Source organism: Artibeus jamaicensis, unplaced genomic scaffold (genome assembly GCF_021234435.1).
Source record: "Artibeus jamaicensis isolate MK-2021 breed Jamaican fruit bat unplaced genomic scaffold, CSHL_Jam_final scaffold_804, whole genome shotgun sequence".
NCBI lineage: Eukaryota > Metazoa > Chordata > Mammalia > Chiroptera > Phyllostomidae > Artibeus > Artibeus jamaicensis.
Window position 1 is genome coordinate 1,719,467 of NW_026522055.1, and position 13,138 is coordinate 1,732,604.

Genomic DNA, 13,138 nt, shown 5'->3' on the forward strand with positions numbered 1-13,138 from the left:
GGGCCAGTGCCTAGCGAGGCAGATTGAGGGGCTGCATTTGCTGGGTGGGTGGGGGGGAGGGTGTCTGGAAACAAAGCAGGGGGCTCGCTGGGCGCTGCAGGGGCCAGGAGGAGTAGGGCTGGTGCTGGGCTGGGTGGGAGGGAATGAAGGACACCAGTGTCTGAGTGTCGGGAGAGTCACGTCATCCACTCGGGCATAAGGAAGTCTGTGTGACCATCAGCGACAGCTGGTCGTGAGCCAGGGGGAGTGACTGCACCTGAGCGTCTGAGGGGGACTCAGATTCAGTGGGAGGGGTCACGATGAAAGGCAGGAAGAGGGAGGCTCTGGGGCGGTTTTACCCAGTGCAGCGTGTGTGGGGAACACGGCAATTTGGGGGTGTCTCTGATCTGCGGAGGGCCCCAGGGTGGGAGGGGGCAGTGGTGGGCACCTCACCGTGAGAGCAAGGCAGTGCCGGGCACACGCGGCCTTGTGCAGGGCCGTCATACCATCCCGGGCTCGGAAGTCGATGTGGGCTCCGCCCAGGCACAGGGTTCGAATCACATCTACAGAGCCTTCCGTCTGGGCGGCCAGCGTCAGGGGGGTCTCTGAGGGGCGGGGCGAGAGGCCAGTCACGTGCAGCGCCCAGGCCTCACGCTGGGCATTCGCCCTCCCCAAGCCCCGCCCCCGCTCCCCTCCCTACCTCCTGAATCCGAGTCGTGATAATTGGGGTCCAGCCCCTTGTCCAGCAGGCGCGCCACCTTGTCGGACGTGCCCAGCTGCACGTACTCCAGGAATTTCTTCAGGCCGGTCTGAGCCCGAGCATGAGAGACAGAAGACAGGCCGATCAGGAAGCAAGAGAAAAAAAAAACCACGGGCCCCGAGCTGCGCTGTCCAGTGAAATACACAGCGAGCCACTTGTGACACTCAAAACTCTCTAGATGCTGCTTTTTAAAATTTTCTCTTAAAGGAAGGGGGCCCTGACTGGTGTGTCTCAGCGGGTCGAGCGTCATCCTGCCAACCCCAAGGCCGCTGGTTCGGTTCACCCGATGGGTGTGCTCTCTTCCTCCCGCCTTACCCCTCTCTCTAAAATGAATAAACGGACAAATCAATAAAATCTCTACCACCAAGGAAGGGGACCTGGGGGTGCGGGAGGCAGAAGAGGATAGAAGGGGGATAAATGGTGATGGAAAGAGATCTGATCTGGACTGAAGACACAACACCATATACAGAAGATGCATTACAAAGTTGTACACCCGAAACCTATATTATTTTATTAACCAATGTCACCCCGATAAATTCAGTATCAAGGTCTAAATAAATAAATAAATAAGGAAGAGGGGCTATCAACGGTGTTGAAATCTCCCTTAACGACGTACCTCTTTTAACCTACTGTATATCGACCATCTTGGCACGTCATACATATACAATTTATTAGGGAGCTATTTCACTTTCGCGGAGTATCCAGAGTCTTTGAAACCTGCCATGCGTTTCACACTTGGGCTAAGCTTGGGCGCCGGCCACACTGCCAGTGCTCGGGAGCTGTGGGTGGCCAGTGGCCCCTGCAGTGGACAGCACAGGTGTGGAGGGGTGGAATATTTGGGGGAGGACGAGGATGAATGCGAGGTGGGAGGAGATGAGGAAGAATGGGGGCGGGAGAGCGGGGCTTTCTCCCCATGTGACAAGAATCCTTCACTTGGCTACTGACCAAAAGAGGCCCCTGGCTTCCTCCTGGCTCTTAAGGGGCCAGGAGAGACACGCGGACATATGGTCCAAGGACTGGAATGGAAGGTGCCTGGAGCATAGGTGTGGCTGGGCGGGGGGCACCCTTGGATCCATCAGAGAACGAGGCCACAGGAGTGGGGGACGGCAGAGCATCTATGAAAAAGCCCCAGACAGAGGGACACGAGATGTCAGAGTCCAGGCTGAGGGGGCCCCGCGGGAGTATGAGGCACCAAGACACGAGATGGGAGAGTCCAAGGATGAAGAAAGTGGGAGCCAGGCCCCGACCCGGGAGCTCGGCCAGTTACAGCGTCATCCCGATACACCAGGGTTGTGGGTTCCATCCCCAGTCCAGGCACATACGAAAATCAGCCAGTGAATGTATAAGTGAAACAAATCTCTCATTCTCTCTCAAATCAATAATAAAAAACAAAATGAAAGAAAGAAACTGAGAGCCAGGTGGAAGTGGTGTAGGCCCAGGCAGAGGAATGAAGAGGAAAAGGGGTGGTTATTTGGGGCTATCCCAAATGTCCCCAAATGGGGACCCTGGCAGAGGAGCAGAAGGGTTGAGGGGTGTAGCAGAGGGCCGTTGGGAAGAGGTGGGAGAGGAAGGGCCGCGGAGGGAGGGGTTCCACGTGGGGGATGGTCGAAGGCGGGTGGCCGCCAGCAGGCTCTCACCTTGGTGTGCAACTTGGCCAGCTGCTTCTCATCCAGGTTGGTCTGTTTGTAAACTCGGGTCTTGTACCGGAACTGAGGCGAGGGGCGGGGCGAGGGGAGAGACAGGGACTCAGACTCAGGCCCTCGGAGGAAAGGCTGGACGCCCTCCAGAGCCCAGGGTCAGGGTGGACACAGGCCCGGCCCTGGCTGTGCGGGCAGAGAGGTGCAGGACCGCTGGGGGCGGGGGGTGTGCAGATCGCGATCCCTAACGTGAAGGAGAAGGCGTCTGGATCCCACAGGGAATGTTCTGGAACACTTGCTCTAAGTGGGGAATCCTCCAGTTTCACAGGCGAGGAGAAGCTTGGAAAGGGGCAAGTGACCCTCCTCCAAGGCCACTCTGCTGGCCAGAGAACCGACAGTAATTTGCACTCAGGCCCCTCTGACGCTCTCTGACTCTTGGGCCTGGAGATCCGGAAGATCCCTCCGACCAAAAAACCCGGGAGGGGCCGGCCGTGCAGCGAGACCGGCCTTCTGTCACCTGGGCAGGCCGCGGGCCTCACCTCCAGGTAGGGCACCCCCTTCTCGAAGGACTGGGGGTACTCCCGCAGCAGCCGCTCCTCCTCCAGGAAGTTGGCGTCCCGGCCCGAGGTGGCCGGCTGGAACAGGCCGTAGTTGAGCACATCTTGCAGACTCTCGCTCAGGGCACACAGCACCTGCTGCTTGGCTGTCCAGATGGTGGCATCAGGGTTGAAGCGCAGGCATTTCTGGGAGGGGGAGGGGGCAGCCGACAGGAAGGAGTGTCAGGTGGTCGGGGAGGGCGGCTCTGGGGGCAGGTTGGGTGGGTGGGGGGCGGTTTGGGGAAGCGGGTGTAGGGGTCTGGAAACAAGGCCCAGCCGCAGAGAGGCCTCGCGGTGCGGGCCGGGTGGGGCGGGCGGGCTCACTCACTGTCTGGTGCAGGTCAGGGATGCCGATCCTGAAGACCATCATGCTGAAGTGGGCGTCCTCCGGGACAGACATGGAGCGGCCCTGCAGGCCTCCAGCTGAGGAGGCCAGGTTACCAGGTGCCCCGCTGCCCTGGCCCCGGGTCCCCCGGAGGCCTCTCCCGGGACCGTCTGGGGAGCTGTCGGACTCTGAGCCCCCCTCGGGACACTCGCTGGCACTGTGGCGTTCCTCGTCCTCGCTTGAGGCGGGGCTGTGGGTCATCGTGGGGCCACGGGGCGATGGGGGACGGCAGCATCACAGGTCGCTGTGTGGGGGGGGGGGGGCCGAGGGCGGTTGTCAGGCTAGAAGCCCCCTCCCCCACAACCCCTCGAAGGCCACAGGCATACTCGGTGGTCCCGTGGTCCAGGGCAGAGGCCCCACACTGCCAGAGGCAGGCAGGCCGGAGGCTGGACACACCCCCGGATGTTCTGCCGCCTGGTGCACACACCCCCATCCCTGCCACGCTGCCGGCACATGTCTCCTTCCCTGCCCTTGGCCCTGCTCGCAGCCCCCGCCCCTCCTGCGCCCCACTTTGCCGCTGACCCAGTGTGGCGGTGTCCCAGAAACCGCGGAATCACCGCGGGAGCTACTGGCCCACTTTGCCAGGCCACGGAAAATGCAGCTAAAATTAGCCGAGGACAGACAGGTGGACGGCCCACCGGCATCCTGCCCTCCTGGCCCCAGCCTGGCCTCTCACCCGAAGCCCTCCCATCCTCCTCCTGGGCAGCTGGGGAGGGGGGTGCTGAGACGTAGTAATGGGGAGGGGGGCCGTGAACCGGGGGCAGCCTGAGCCAGAGAGTGGGTGGAGCTGGTGACTGGAGTGAAGGGAAGCCAACAACGTGGGCAGAGGGCTGGAGAACCAGAGTCCCCGGGGCGCCCGGCACCTGGGTGGGGATGCCATCGGCCAGAGCATCTTGGTGCACAGGGATCCCTGAGAGGGCACCATGAGCGGTGGCCTGTTCAGGTTGTTGGGGGGGCATCGTAAGAGGGTGTGTGGGCGGCCGGAGAGGCTGGCCCTGGGAGTGCCGTTCACGTGACCGTGGTGCGGTGGCCTGTGGCCATGTGGGGTGGAGGGAGATGACCTGTGGGCACCTTTGGGGTCTGGCCCTTCAGGGCAGGTACCTCTCAGCCTTGCACGGGGTGGGCAGCCCCACTCTGAGGGAGACTGGGGGTGGGGGCTGGGAGGGACAAAGAATGGGGTGAGGGTCTGGGGGACTGGGTTGGGAAGTCATCTGGGGGGGGAAATCCCTCTTCTTCTCCAATGAAGTAGCCTTAGGAAGCTGGGGAGTGGGGTCCGCCTGGCTCATCTTCTCCCCGAGACTCCTACCTACCCCAGGACCAGAAAACAGAATGTCTGGTCTGGTCCCTCCCCCCCACACCAGGCCCAGCTCCTGCGCCGTTGCCATGGAGATGGGAAGCAGTGGAGGGTACTGCTGACTTTGGGGGAGTGGGGATGGGCTGGGGGGTTGGAAACGTGTGTCTGAGAAGGAGACTTCCAAGAGCTGTGGGCGAGCCAGTATCGCCACCGGCCGGCCAACCCCTCCCCCCCCACCCCGAGCGTGCCCAGGGCTACCAAGCCCCTTCCCCCTCCAGGTACTGGGCCGCGCTGCCCCCCGTCGCCCTGACGGAACCCCGGGCCTCCTCCTCTCTGCCGGGCTCCACCTCACACCTCCCTCCCAGGGCCCCGCTGCCACTCCCCCCACGGCTGACCCTGGCTGACCCCCAGCCTACACTGGGCACTAAACGGGTGGCCATTGGGGAGGAAAGCAAAACTGGCCCGGCTCCCCGCTGCACCCCCGCGTGTGCGGCGGCCCCCAGCCCCCAGGACCAGCGCCGGCCCCTCCCCCTCCGGCCCCGAAGGAGGGAGCGGGCACGCTCCGCCGGGGCGGCATGAATCAAACGCTCCCCGGCTAAGAATAGCTGGCACGCAGCTGGCACCGAGACGGGCTGAGGACTCGGCGACGGGGGGGACCAGGGGAGAGAGGGGGTGCCCTGGGAAGATGCGGGGGCCGGGGGGCGGCCGGCGTGGCTGAGAGCGGGACCCGGGAGAAGGAGAGGAGGAGGCGAGGCGGGGAGAGGAAGCCGGGGCTGGGAACGCGGGGCCGGGGCGGGGGGGAGCCCGGGGCCGGAGGGAGAGGGTGGAGGCGCCCGGGAGCCGGACCGGGGGCGGGAGCCGAGGGGGCGCGCCGGCCGGCGGAGAGGGAGCTTGACGGGGTGCGGGAAGGGGGGCTCGTGAAGGGGGTGGGAGCGGACTGCAGGGGCCTGAAAGGAGAAGCAGGCGCGAGAAGGGGGGTCGAAAGGGGCGGAGGAGGCCGAGGCCCAGACTCACCCCCCACCCCTCCCGCGCAGGCTGGGGTGGGCGCCGGGGCGACCCGGGGAGGGGCCTCGCGCGGCACGGCCGCTGCAGGGGTCCCGGGCTCGGCGGGCCGGGCGGGGAAGCGAGGCGGGGGAGTGGCCGGGCAGGGCCCGGAGGCGGGCGCGGCCACCGAGCCCTGGGCGTGGAGCGCGCGGGCAGGCGGGCTGGGGCTGGGGGGCTCTGCTCGCGGGCCACGGGGGGCGCAGCCTCCCCCCCACTCTGCGATCCGGGACCCGGCACTGGGGACTGGGGTGTAACCCAATTCGGTGCCGCCCGGGGCGATGGTCCCCTCCTCGCCCCCACCCCCCATCGCGTGCCCCGGCCCGGAGCCCGGCGCGCGGCCAAGGACGTCCGGGCGCCCCCGCCCCCTCCCGCGGCTCGCGCCCCGCGGCTCCCCGAACACCCCCCCGGCTTCTCGGCCCCCTTACCTGCCTGGCGGGGCTGCAGAGTCCCGGTCGGCGGCGCCCGCAGCCCCTCCCCCCTCCCCCCCCCCCCCCACCCCCCCGGAGACGGAGGACCCTCAGGCCATGCCCCACCGCCCCGGGGGGCGAGCGGGCCCGGGGAGGGGGCGGGCGGGGGCCAGGGGGGGGCGGGCGGGGGGGCCGCGGACCTCACCCCCCCCGCGGACCGGGCCTGGCCATCCGCAGAGCGCCCCCCTTGAGCCGCGGCCGCCGCGCCCCTCCTGGCTAGCCTGCCCCGGGCTCGGTCCGGCAGGCTCCGGGCGGCGCGGCTCCTCCGGCTCTTCCTCCTCCTCTTCCTCAGGCCGCCGCGCCGCCGCCCGCTCCGCACCTCCTCTGTCTCCCTTCTCGTTCTCTCGCTCTCGCTGTCTCTCCCTCACCCTGTCTCTCTCTCTCTCTCTCTTCCTCCCTCCCTCTTTCCCTCCCTCCCCTCCCTCCGCCCTCTCCCCTCCCTCCGGGAGCCGGCGGTGGAGACTTCGCCCCTCCCCGCGCCCCCAAACCTCGCCCATCCCCCCCACCGGCTCCGCCCCCTCCCCCTGCCCTCCCCCACCACTCCCTCTTGACACCCGATCCCAAACACGGACGGCACCCCTGCTTGCTTCCAAACCCCACAATGGGGCCCCGCCCCCCTAAGGGTACCCCGCTCCGCACTCGAACCCCAGGAACGCCCTTTCCAGAGCGCCTCCCACTCTCTCTACACACAGTAGGGTGCAACCAATATTTGGTGCTGAACTCTGCACCCCCAAATCGGATTCCGAGAGCTATAGATTCCTGTGCTGTCTCCCCAACATACACGCATCCGCTTCCCCCAAGGCACAGGTGCAAAGTCCCTGGCTGGCCCTGCAGCCATCCCCACCTATACGGACTCTCCAGGTCATGCACAGCCGCCTTACCTGAACGCACATCTGCAAAAACGCACTCGGCTCCGGCATGTACGCACCACACCTGTGCACCAGAGCGTACAGTCAGCACAGCGCGTGCATTTATGCCCCCCCCCACCGCATGCACCCCAGTGTGCATGCTCAGGTCTCCAGCTCACACATAACCCCGAAACACAGACACACACACACACACACACACACACACACACACTGTAGGGAGATGAGTGCGAGCATCCCCAGGGTACTCCCTCAGCACACTAGCCGTCACACAGGTGTGCACAGGACCTTTTAGATAGACCCCCTCCACCATGATCGTCGCTGACATTTTTGGGGCGTCTCCTGTGTGCCAGGCTCTGTTCTGGGTTTACTCACCAACATCTCCCACCAATCCAAGGGCTAGGCAGGGGTTCAGAGAGGCTAAGCAACTTGCCCAAGGTCACCCAGGGGGTGCCAGGGATCAGGGTCAGGTAGGTTGGCTGAAAGTTGTCACACCACTGTTGTTCAGTCTGGGGAACACCATGGGTGTATATCCTCCTTCATGGCTCAGCTTGCTGGTGCCCCAGGTGCACCCACATAGACAGGGCAGATCCCATAGGGCTTTGGTGAGGGAAGCACTCCCATAGATCAGACGCTTAACCTTCTCCCAGCTCTACCAGCACCTCCAGGGCCACCAGTCCCAGCACAGGTGCCTGTAGGGGGCAGTTCTAGGTAGCCTCTGGTGGCACGTCCAGCTGCAGGCTCTGGAATACCACTGTTTGAGCTGGAGCAGGTGCCAGCTGAGCTCTGGGAGGCCTCCCTCTGGATGCACACCCACCAGCCCAGGTGGTTAGCAGCTGGGCCCTGGGAGACAACAGCTGCCCGCGTTGGCTCCAGCAGCGAGAGAGGCTGTGCACCGCCCTACACTTTCCAAGGCCTTCCCAGGCCTGTGCATTATGTCGGAGGCCTCTAGCTGCTGGTGAGGGGGTCCCCAGAACCCTAATGGGCACCCGGGAGGTCCAGGCTCTCACCTGGGGAGCAGCCTGGCCAAGGTCATGCTGCCCTCTGCTTTCTTGGAAAACGGAAGCACTGATTTCCAAGGCCCCTCCTGGGGTTCCCAGCAGCTGAGGGCAGTTGCCCTGCTCTTGCTTAGAGCCAGAAGCCCTGGCTAGCTGCCTGCCTGCTGGTGACCTCCGGCAGGCCGTGCTGTCCCCTCTCCGAGCCTTGGTTTCCTCCCTTGGAGAGTGGGCCCTCCATCCCTGGCCAGTGAGCCTCCATGCTTGCTGGCGCAACCAGCCAGGCCGACTCTGGAAAAGCCCTGCATGAGTCACGAATCTGGCACAGAGTGGGCATGGCCTCTTGCTTCTCTTGCCTGGGCAGTCTCCCTCCCACGGCCTTCACTACCTCCACCCTGGCTGCCACAACCCTTGCCTGTGCCCCCCTCACCCTGTGCCCCTGCCTCAGGAACTTGGGGGGCTCTCTGTACACAACAGTCAAGCCTGCAGTCTTTTGGCTAAGCCGTTACCTCACCATGAATGGCTACTTCCATTCTCGTTCAGCAGACTGACTGAGCACCTACTATGTGCCAGGTTGGCCCTGCTCTAGCTCTGGGGGATACAGCCATGAACAAGGAGAACCCCTGCCTTCGTTGGCAGGTGACAGACCACAAACATGTAGGCTAACTAACAAGACAATGCCAGTCTTGAGCACACTGAAGTGATACAATGGGGTGTCTTAATAAAGTAACTGGTGGAAGCGAAGCTTCTTCAGATAAAACCGCCAAGGTGAAAGGCCTCTCAGAGCTGAGACTTCAGAAATGAGAAGAGGCTGGGCCACAGAGCCTTATTCTAGGAGGAGGAAGACACTAGTGCAAAAGCTATGAGGTGGGAAGAAGCTTAGCATTCAGGAAATAGCAGAGAGGCTGGCTACCCACACTCCAGTGTGGCTGGATCGTGGGGGGCAGGGGAGTGGGAGTGGGGAGCTGGCAGAGGTGCATAGGGCCCAGCCTTGCCAGCCCCCTGCAGGGCAGGCCAGGCTGGTTCAGACCAGGGTTTGGGCAGCTGGGGGAGCAGGGGCGTGGGGCGTGACGCGATCTGATTTACAGTTTGGAAGCATTGCTCTGGCTGCGGCAAGCGGCATGGATCGGAGGGGCTGGGAAGGAAGGAGGGGGAGAGCAACTGCAGTGGTCCAGGCTGGAGACGATGAACCTGGCTGACTGCTCAGAGCTCTGGGTGCACCCAGCGCAGCACCGGTCTACTCCGAAAAGCTCCCCCAACCGCCCCCCACCCCCGCCCCACAGTCTTCTCCCTCCACTCTGCCCTAGCCCCTCAGCCAGTGGGCTGGTCTCTCTGCCTGTCTGGAGTCCCCATGAAGGGCCTGGCCGGCAGGCTTCCAGAAAAGTATGACAAATGAATCCCAGAGGCCGGCCTCCTAGGGCTGCACATACAGCCACATGCATGCTCTTCCTGTGTGCCCCTCATACTCACTTGCATCTTGGGGCAGGAGCCTGGAGGGCGGGATGGGAGATCTGGGGGCAGATGGCGCCCTCGAGCCTCAAAATGATGGGAAAGCCTCTTCAGCAGAGTGTGTAAGCAACGGTGGCCACAGGGTAATAACAGCCCTTGGAGGGACCCTGCTGAGGAGTAGCCAGGGAACAGAGTGGAGCAGGGGCAAGTCCCGACAACCCCCGGCAGGGGTTCCAGGGCAGAGGCTGTGTCTCCAGGACCCCTTGGACGGCAAGCCAGTTCCATGCTCTTCCTGACTATCAGAGCCCTGGCCTGGGCAGAAGGAAAGAACAGGGCGGAAGCGAGCTCTGGAAAGTGGGAAGAGGGGGGTGTTGGGGGGGAGACCCAGGGCGGGATCCAGGCTTTGGAACGTTGGAGGTTTCCGGCCACAGAGGCAGGGCCTCGGGGGAGCCAAGAGAGGCGGAGAGAGACACACATCGAGGAACAGAGGCAGGAGCTGGGAGGAGAGGGACCAGAGAGGGGCTGGGAGAGGTGGGGACCACGGGGCTAGCGATCACACACGCTAGTCCCCAGAGACTCCCCCTCTCCAGAGACATTTGCCCGCAGCCTTGGGTGTTGTGAGGCCACCCTGATGCAGGCAGCCTGGCTCCTTGGGGCCCTGGTGGTCCCCCAGCTCCTGGGCTTCAGCCACGGGGCTCGGGGAGCTGAGAGGGAGTGGGAGGGGGGCTGGGGAGGCGCCCAGGAGGAGGAGCGGGAGCGGGAGGCCCTGATGCTGAAGGTGAGTTGGGGAGTGGCCAGGGGGAAGGGGAGTGGGGGGTGGGGGCGGCAGCCGGGGAGTACCACCGTGACTGTGGGCTTGGGAGGGGGCAGCCCGGGGTCATGGAAATGGGCAAGAGGGAGTGACGGGACAGGCTCAGAGGATGGGGGTGACTGGTTCACAGAAGGGACTTGAGGGCAGCGAGCCAGCTTACTGCTGGAGAGGGATGCTTGGAGCATCTGGGTAGTCAGAGTGGGGAGACGGGCTGTCCCCACTGTCCCTGCCCTGCCTCAGCATTTACAGGAGGCCTTGGGGCTGCCCCCTGTGAGGGGGGATGCTGCAAGGGGGGACGAAAATCCTGAGGAAACACTTGAAGACAAAGGGGCCCTGGAGACTGAGGAGGATCATCAGAGGGAGGAAGAAGAGGAAGCAACGCCAATCCCCTCCTCCAGCCCAAGCCCCAGCCCCACTCCCACCCCGGAGGACAGTGTCACTTACATCTGTGAGTTATCATGAGCTCCGCCCTGCACCCCGGGCCTCCGCCATCATTTTCAGCAACTGTCCTGTTACTGTCGGAAACCTTTCAATTGCTCACTGCCCAGCCCGTCGCGCCCACACCCCCATGAAGTCCCAGCCTTATCTCCCCAAAACCTAGAGCCGCAGACCTTCTAGGTCCCCCGAGTTCCCCCACCCCCACAAACTCTGCCCCAAGAGGCTTTAGGTCCCTGCCCCCTCCCAAGGGCTTCCGGTCCCCCGATTTCGCCCCCAAGGTCCCCGTCCAACATGCTCCCTGTCCGTCCGCAGTGGGCCGTCTGGCCGGCCTGGACGCAGGCCTGCACCAGGTGCACGTTCGTCTGCACGTGTTGGACACCCGCGTGGTCCAGCTGACCACGGGGCTGCGGCAGCTGCGGGAGGCGGTGGGCGACACCCGCGACGCCGTGCAAGCCCTGCAGGAGGCGCAGAGCCGCGCCGAGCGCGAGCATGGCCGCTTAGAGGGTGAGTCCGCACCGCGCGGGGCCGGGAAAGCAGGACGATCAGGGTCTGGCGGGGAACTAAGCGGGAGGAGGGGGCCTGGAGAGGTCTGGGGACCCTGGGCATCACGGCTGAGGGGGTTCCTGGAGAGTTGGGTGTGTTGGCTGCTGCGGAGGTTAGAGTGGCGGGGAGGGCGAATGCCGAGAGCAGGCAGGCGGTGGGGGAAGCACGCTCCCCACAAGGCAGTACAGCGGATCCCGCTGAACACGCGCCACGCCCCCTACAGTCCAGTCCCTACAGCCTGGCACCGCCCCGGGCGGCCCTGACTCCGCCTCCTCGCTGGAGTCTGGCTCCGCCTCCTCCCAGCCCTTGCTCATAGGCTCTTACCCCTCCTTCTCCCCGCCCCTGGAGGTTCTGACCCCGCCCCACCCCGCCCTCCGCGGACCTGACCCCGCCCCACCCGCAGGCTGCCTGAAGGGGCTGCGCCTCGGCCACAAGTGCTTCCTGCTCTCGCGCGACTTCGAGGCGCAGGCGGCGGCGCAAGCGCGGTGCGTGGCGCGGGGCGGGAGCCTGGCGCAGCCGGCGGACCGCCAGCAGATGGAAGCGCTGACTCGCTACCTGCGTGCGGCGCTGGCTCCCTACAACTGGCCGGTGTGGCTGGGCGTGCACGACCGGCGCGCCGAGGGCCTCTACCTCTTCGAGAACGGCCAGCGCGTGTCCTTCTTCGCCTGGCACCAGGCGCCCCAGCCGGAGCCTGGCTCCGAGCCCAGCGCCGCGCCACATCCGCTCAGCCCCAATCAGCCCAACGGCGGCGCGCTGGAGAACTGCGTGGCGCAGGCCTCGGACGACGGCTCCTGGTGGGACCACGAATGCGAGAGGCGCCTCTACTATGTCTGCGAGTTCCCCTTCTAGCGGGGCCGGTCCCCACCTCGCCTTTCCATCCCGCCACCCGTCCGTTGCCCAGGACGTGCACCTTCGGAAAACGCCCTGCCCTTCCTCCCTTTCTTCCTTGCCTGTGTTTTTCTTGGGAGCAGTGAGCACCAGGCTTAGGCCCGGCGACAATAAAGCCTTGTGGAATCTGCCTTCAGTGGGCAGTGGAAAGCACTTTGGCATTTACCTCGCTGCATGTCAGGACAGGACGGGCAAGAACCTGGCCTTTGGACACTCCAGAACCAGAGTGATGGAGAACACTTGTGCATATGTACACACGGTCATCCACTCCTGCACACAGATGTCAGGAGTACGAAAGTCCACACGCTGCTGACACCTTTATCCCCATCGTGCCCTCCACTCAGGGCCTTGGGGCCCCGGGGCCGGTCCATCATTGTCCCAGGTCTTGATACTGATCAAAGATATTGGAATCGCAAAAGAGCTAAAGGCTCTGACAAGTTTTGCAAGAAATTCCCCATGTAATATTATTTAGTGTGTCTCACACTTGTTTCACCAGAGGGGACTGAAACAATATCAGGCACCCCTCCGATACTTTCCCTTTGCCCCACCCCCAGGGGCCCGTGTTAAGATACAAACTTGAAGACCTACCAGCCTGCAAGGGTAGCCTCCCTCCCAATGTTACCTCCTCCACTCTCTGCCTACGAGGCTATGAACCAGTCTCTTCCCTGCCCTGAGCCTCAGTTTCCTTATCTGAACATAGGCACAATCCTAACTCCTACTTTGTATGACTCTTGGGATGTTCAGTTGAGCCCAGGAACATGAGCCACACGATACCTTTCCTTCCCTACCATTTGTCATACTTTTTCCCTCTGGGGCAGAGAGAACACACAGAAATCATCCTAGTGACTCCCTCAATACTGGCATCATGTCCTGACCCTGACATAGTGTCACCATTGGGTCAACCAGTGTCAGTCACCCCTTTTATTTTCAAAAAGGGGTGAGCATCACACAAACCCTCTAGGAGGCATTTCTGAGTCCCACAACTC

At 63.8% G+C, this 13,138-nt stretch overlaps 2 protein-coding genes across 5 annotated transcripts in view; one reads left to right on the top strand and one right to left on the bottom strand.

Annotated features, from left to right (window-relative positions):
• The window catches only part of SHANK1 (SH3 and multiple ankyrin repeat domains 1), a 48,680-nt gene extending 38,861 nt beyond the window's left edge, over nt 1-9,819 (bottom strand). For 3 of the 4 annotated variants that reach the window (XM_053659724.1, XM_053659723.1, XM_053659721.1), the window contains exons 1-7: nt 9,494-9,819; nt 7,044-7,095; nt 3,301-3,601; nt 2,916-3,119; nt 2,377-2,448; nt 680-788; nt 433-584 (exon numbers count right to left, since the gene is read on the bottom strand). In XM_053659724.1, coding sequence (XP_053515699.1) covers nt 433-584; nt 680-788; nt 2,377-2,448; nt 2,916-3,119; nt 3,301-3,558 — 795 coding nt within the window. In that variant the 5' untranslated portion in view covers nt 3,559-3,601; nt 7,044-7,095; nt 9,494-9,819. Of the gene's footprint in view, nt 1-432; nt 585-679; nt 789-2,376; nt 2,449-2,915; nt 3,120-3,300; nt 3,602-6,120; nt 6,174-7,043; nt 7,096-9,493 lie in introns of those variants that run through there. The other variant, XM_053659722.1, reaches the window with a different exon arrangement.
• An 85-nt stretch (nt 9,820-9,904) lies between these two features.
• Nucleotides 9,905-12,305, top strand: CLEC11A (C-type lectin domain containing 11A). Its single transcript, XM_037149035.2, has 4 exons — nt 9,905-10,250; nt 10,524-10,731; nt 11,034-11,225; nt 11,668-12,305. Exons 1-4 carry the CDS (start codon nt 10,104-10,106, stop codon nt 12,111-12,113), a joined length of 993 nt encoding a protein of 330 aa, XP_037004930.2. The 5' UTR covers nt 9,905-10,103; the 3' UTR covers nt 12,114-12,305.
• Nucleotides 12,306-13,138: the final 833 nt, after the last annotated feature.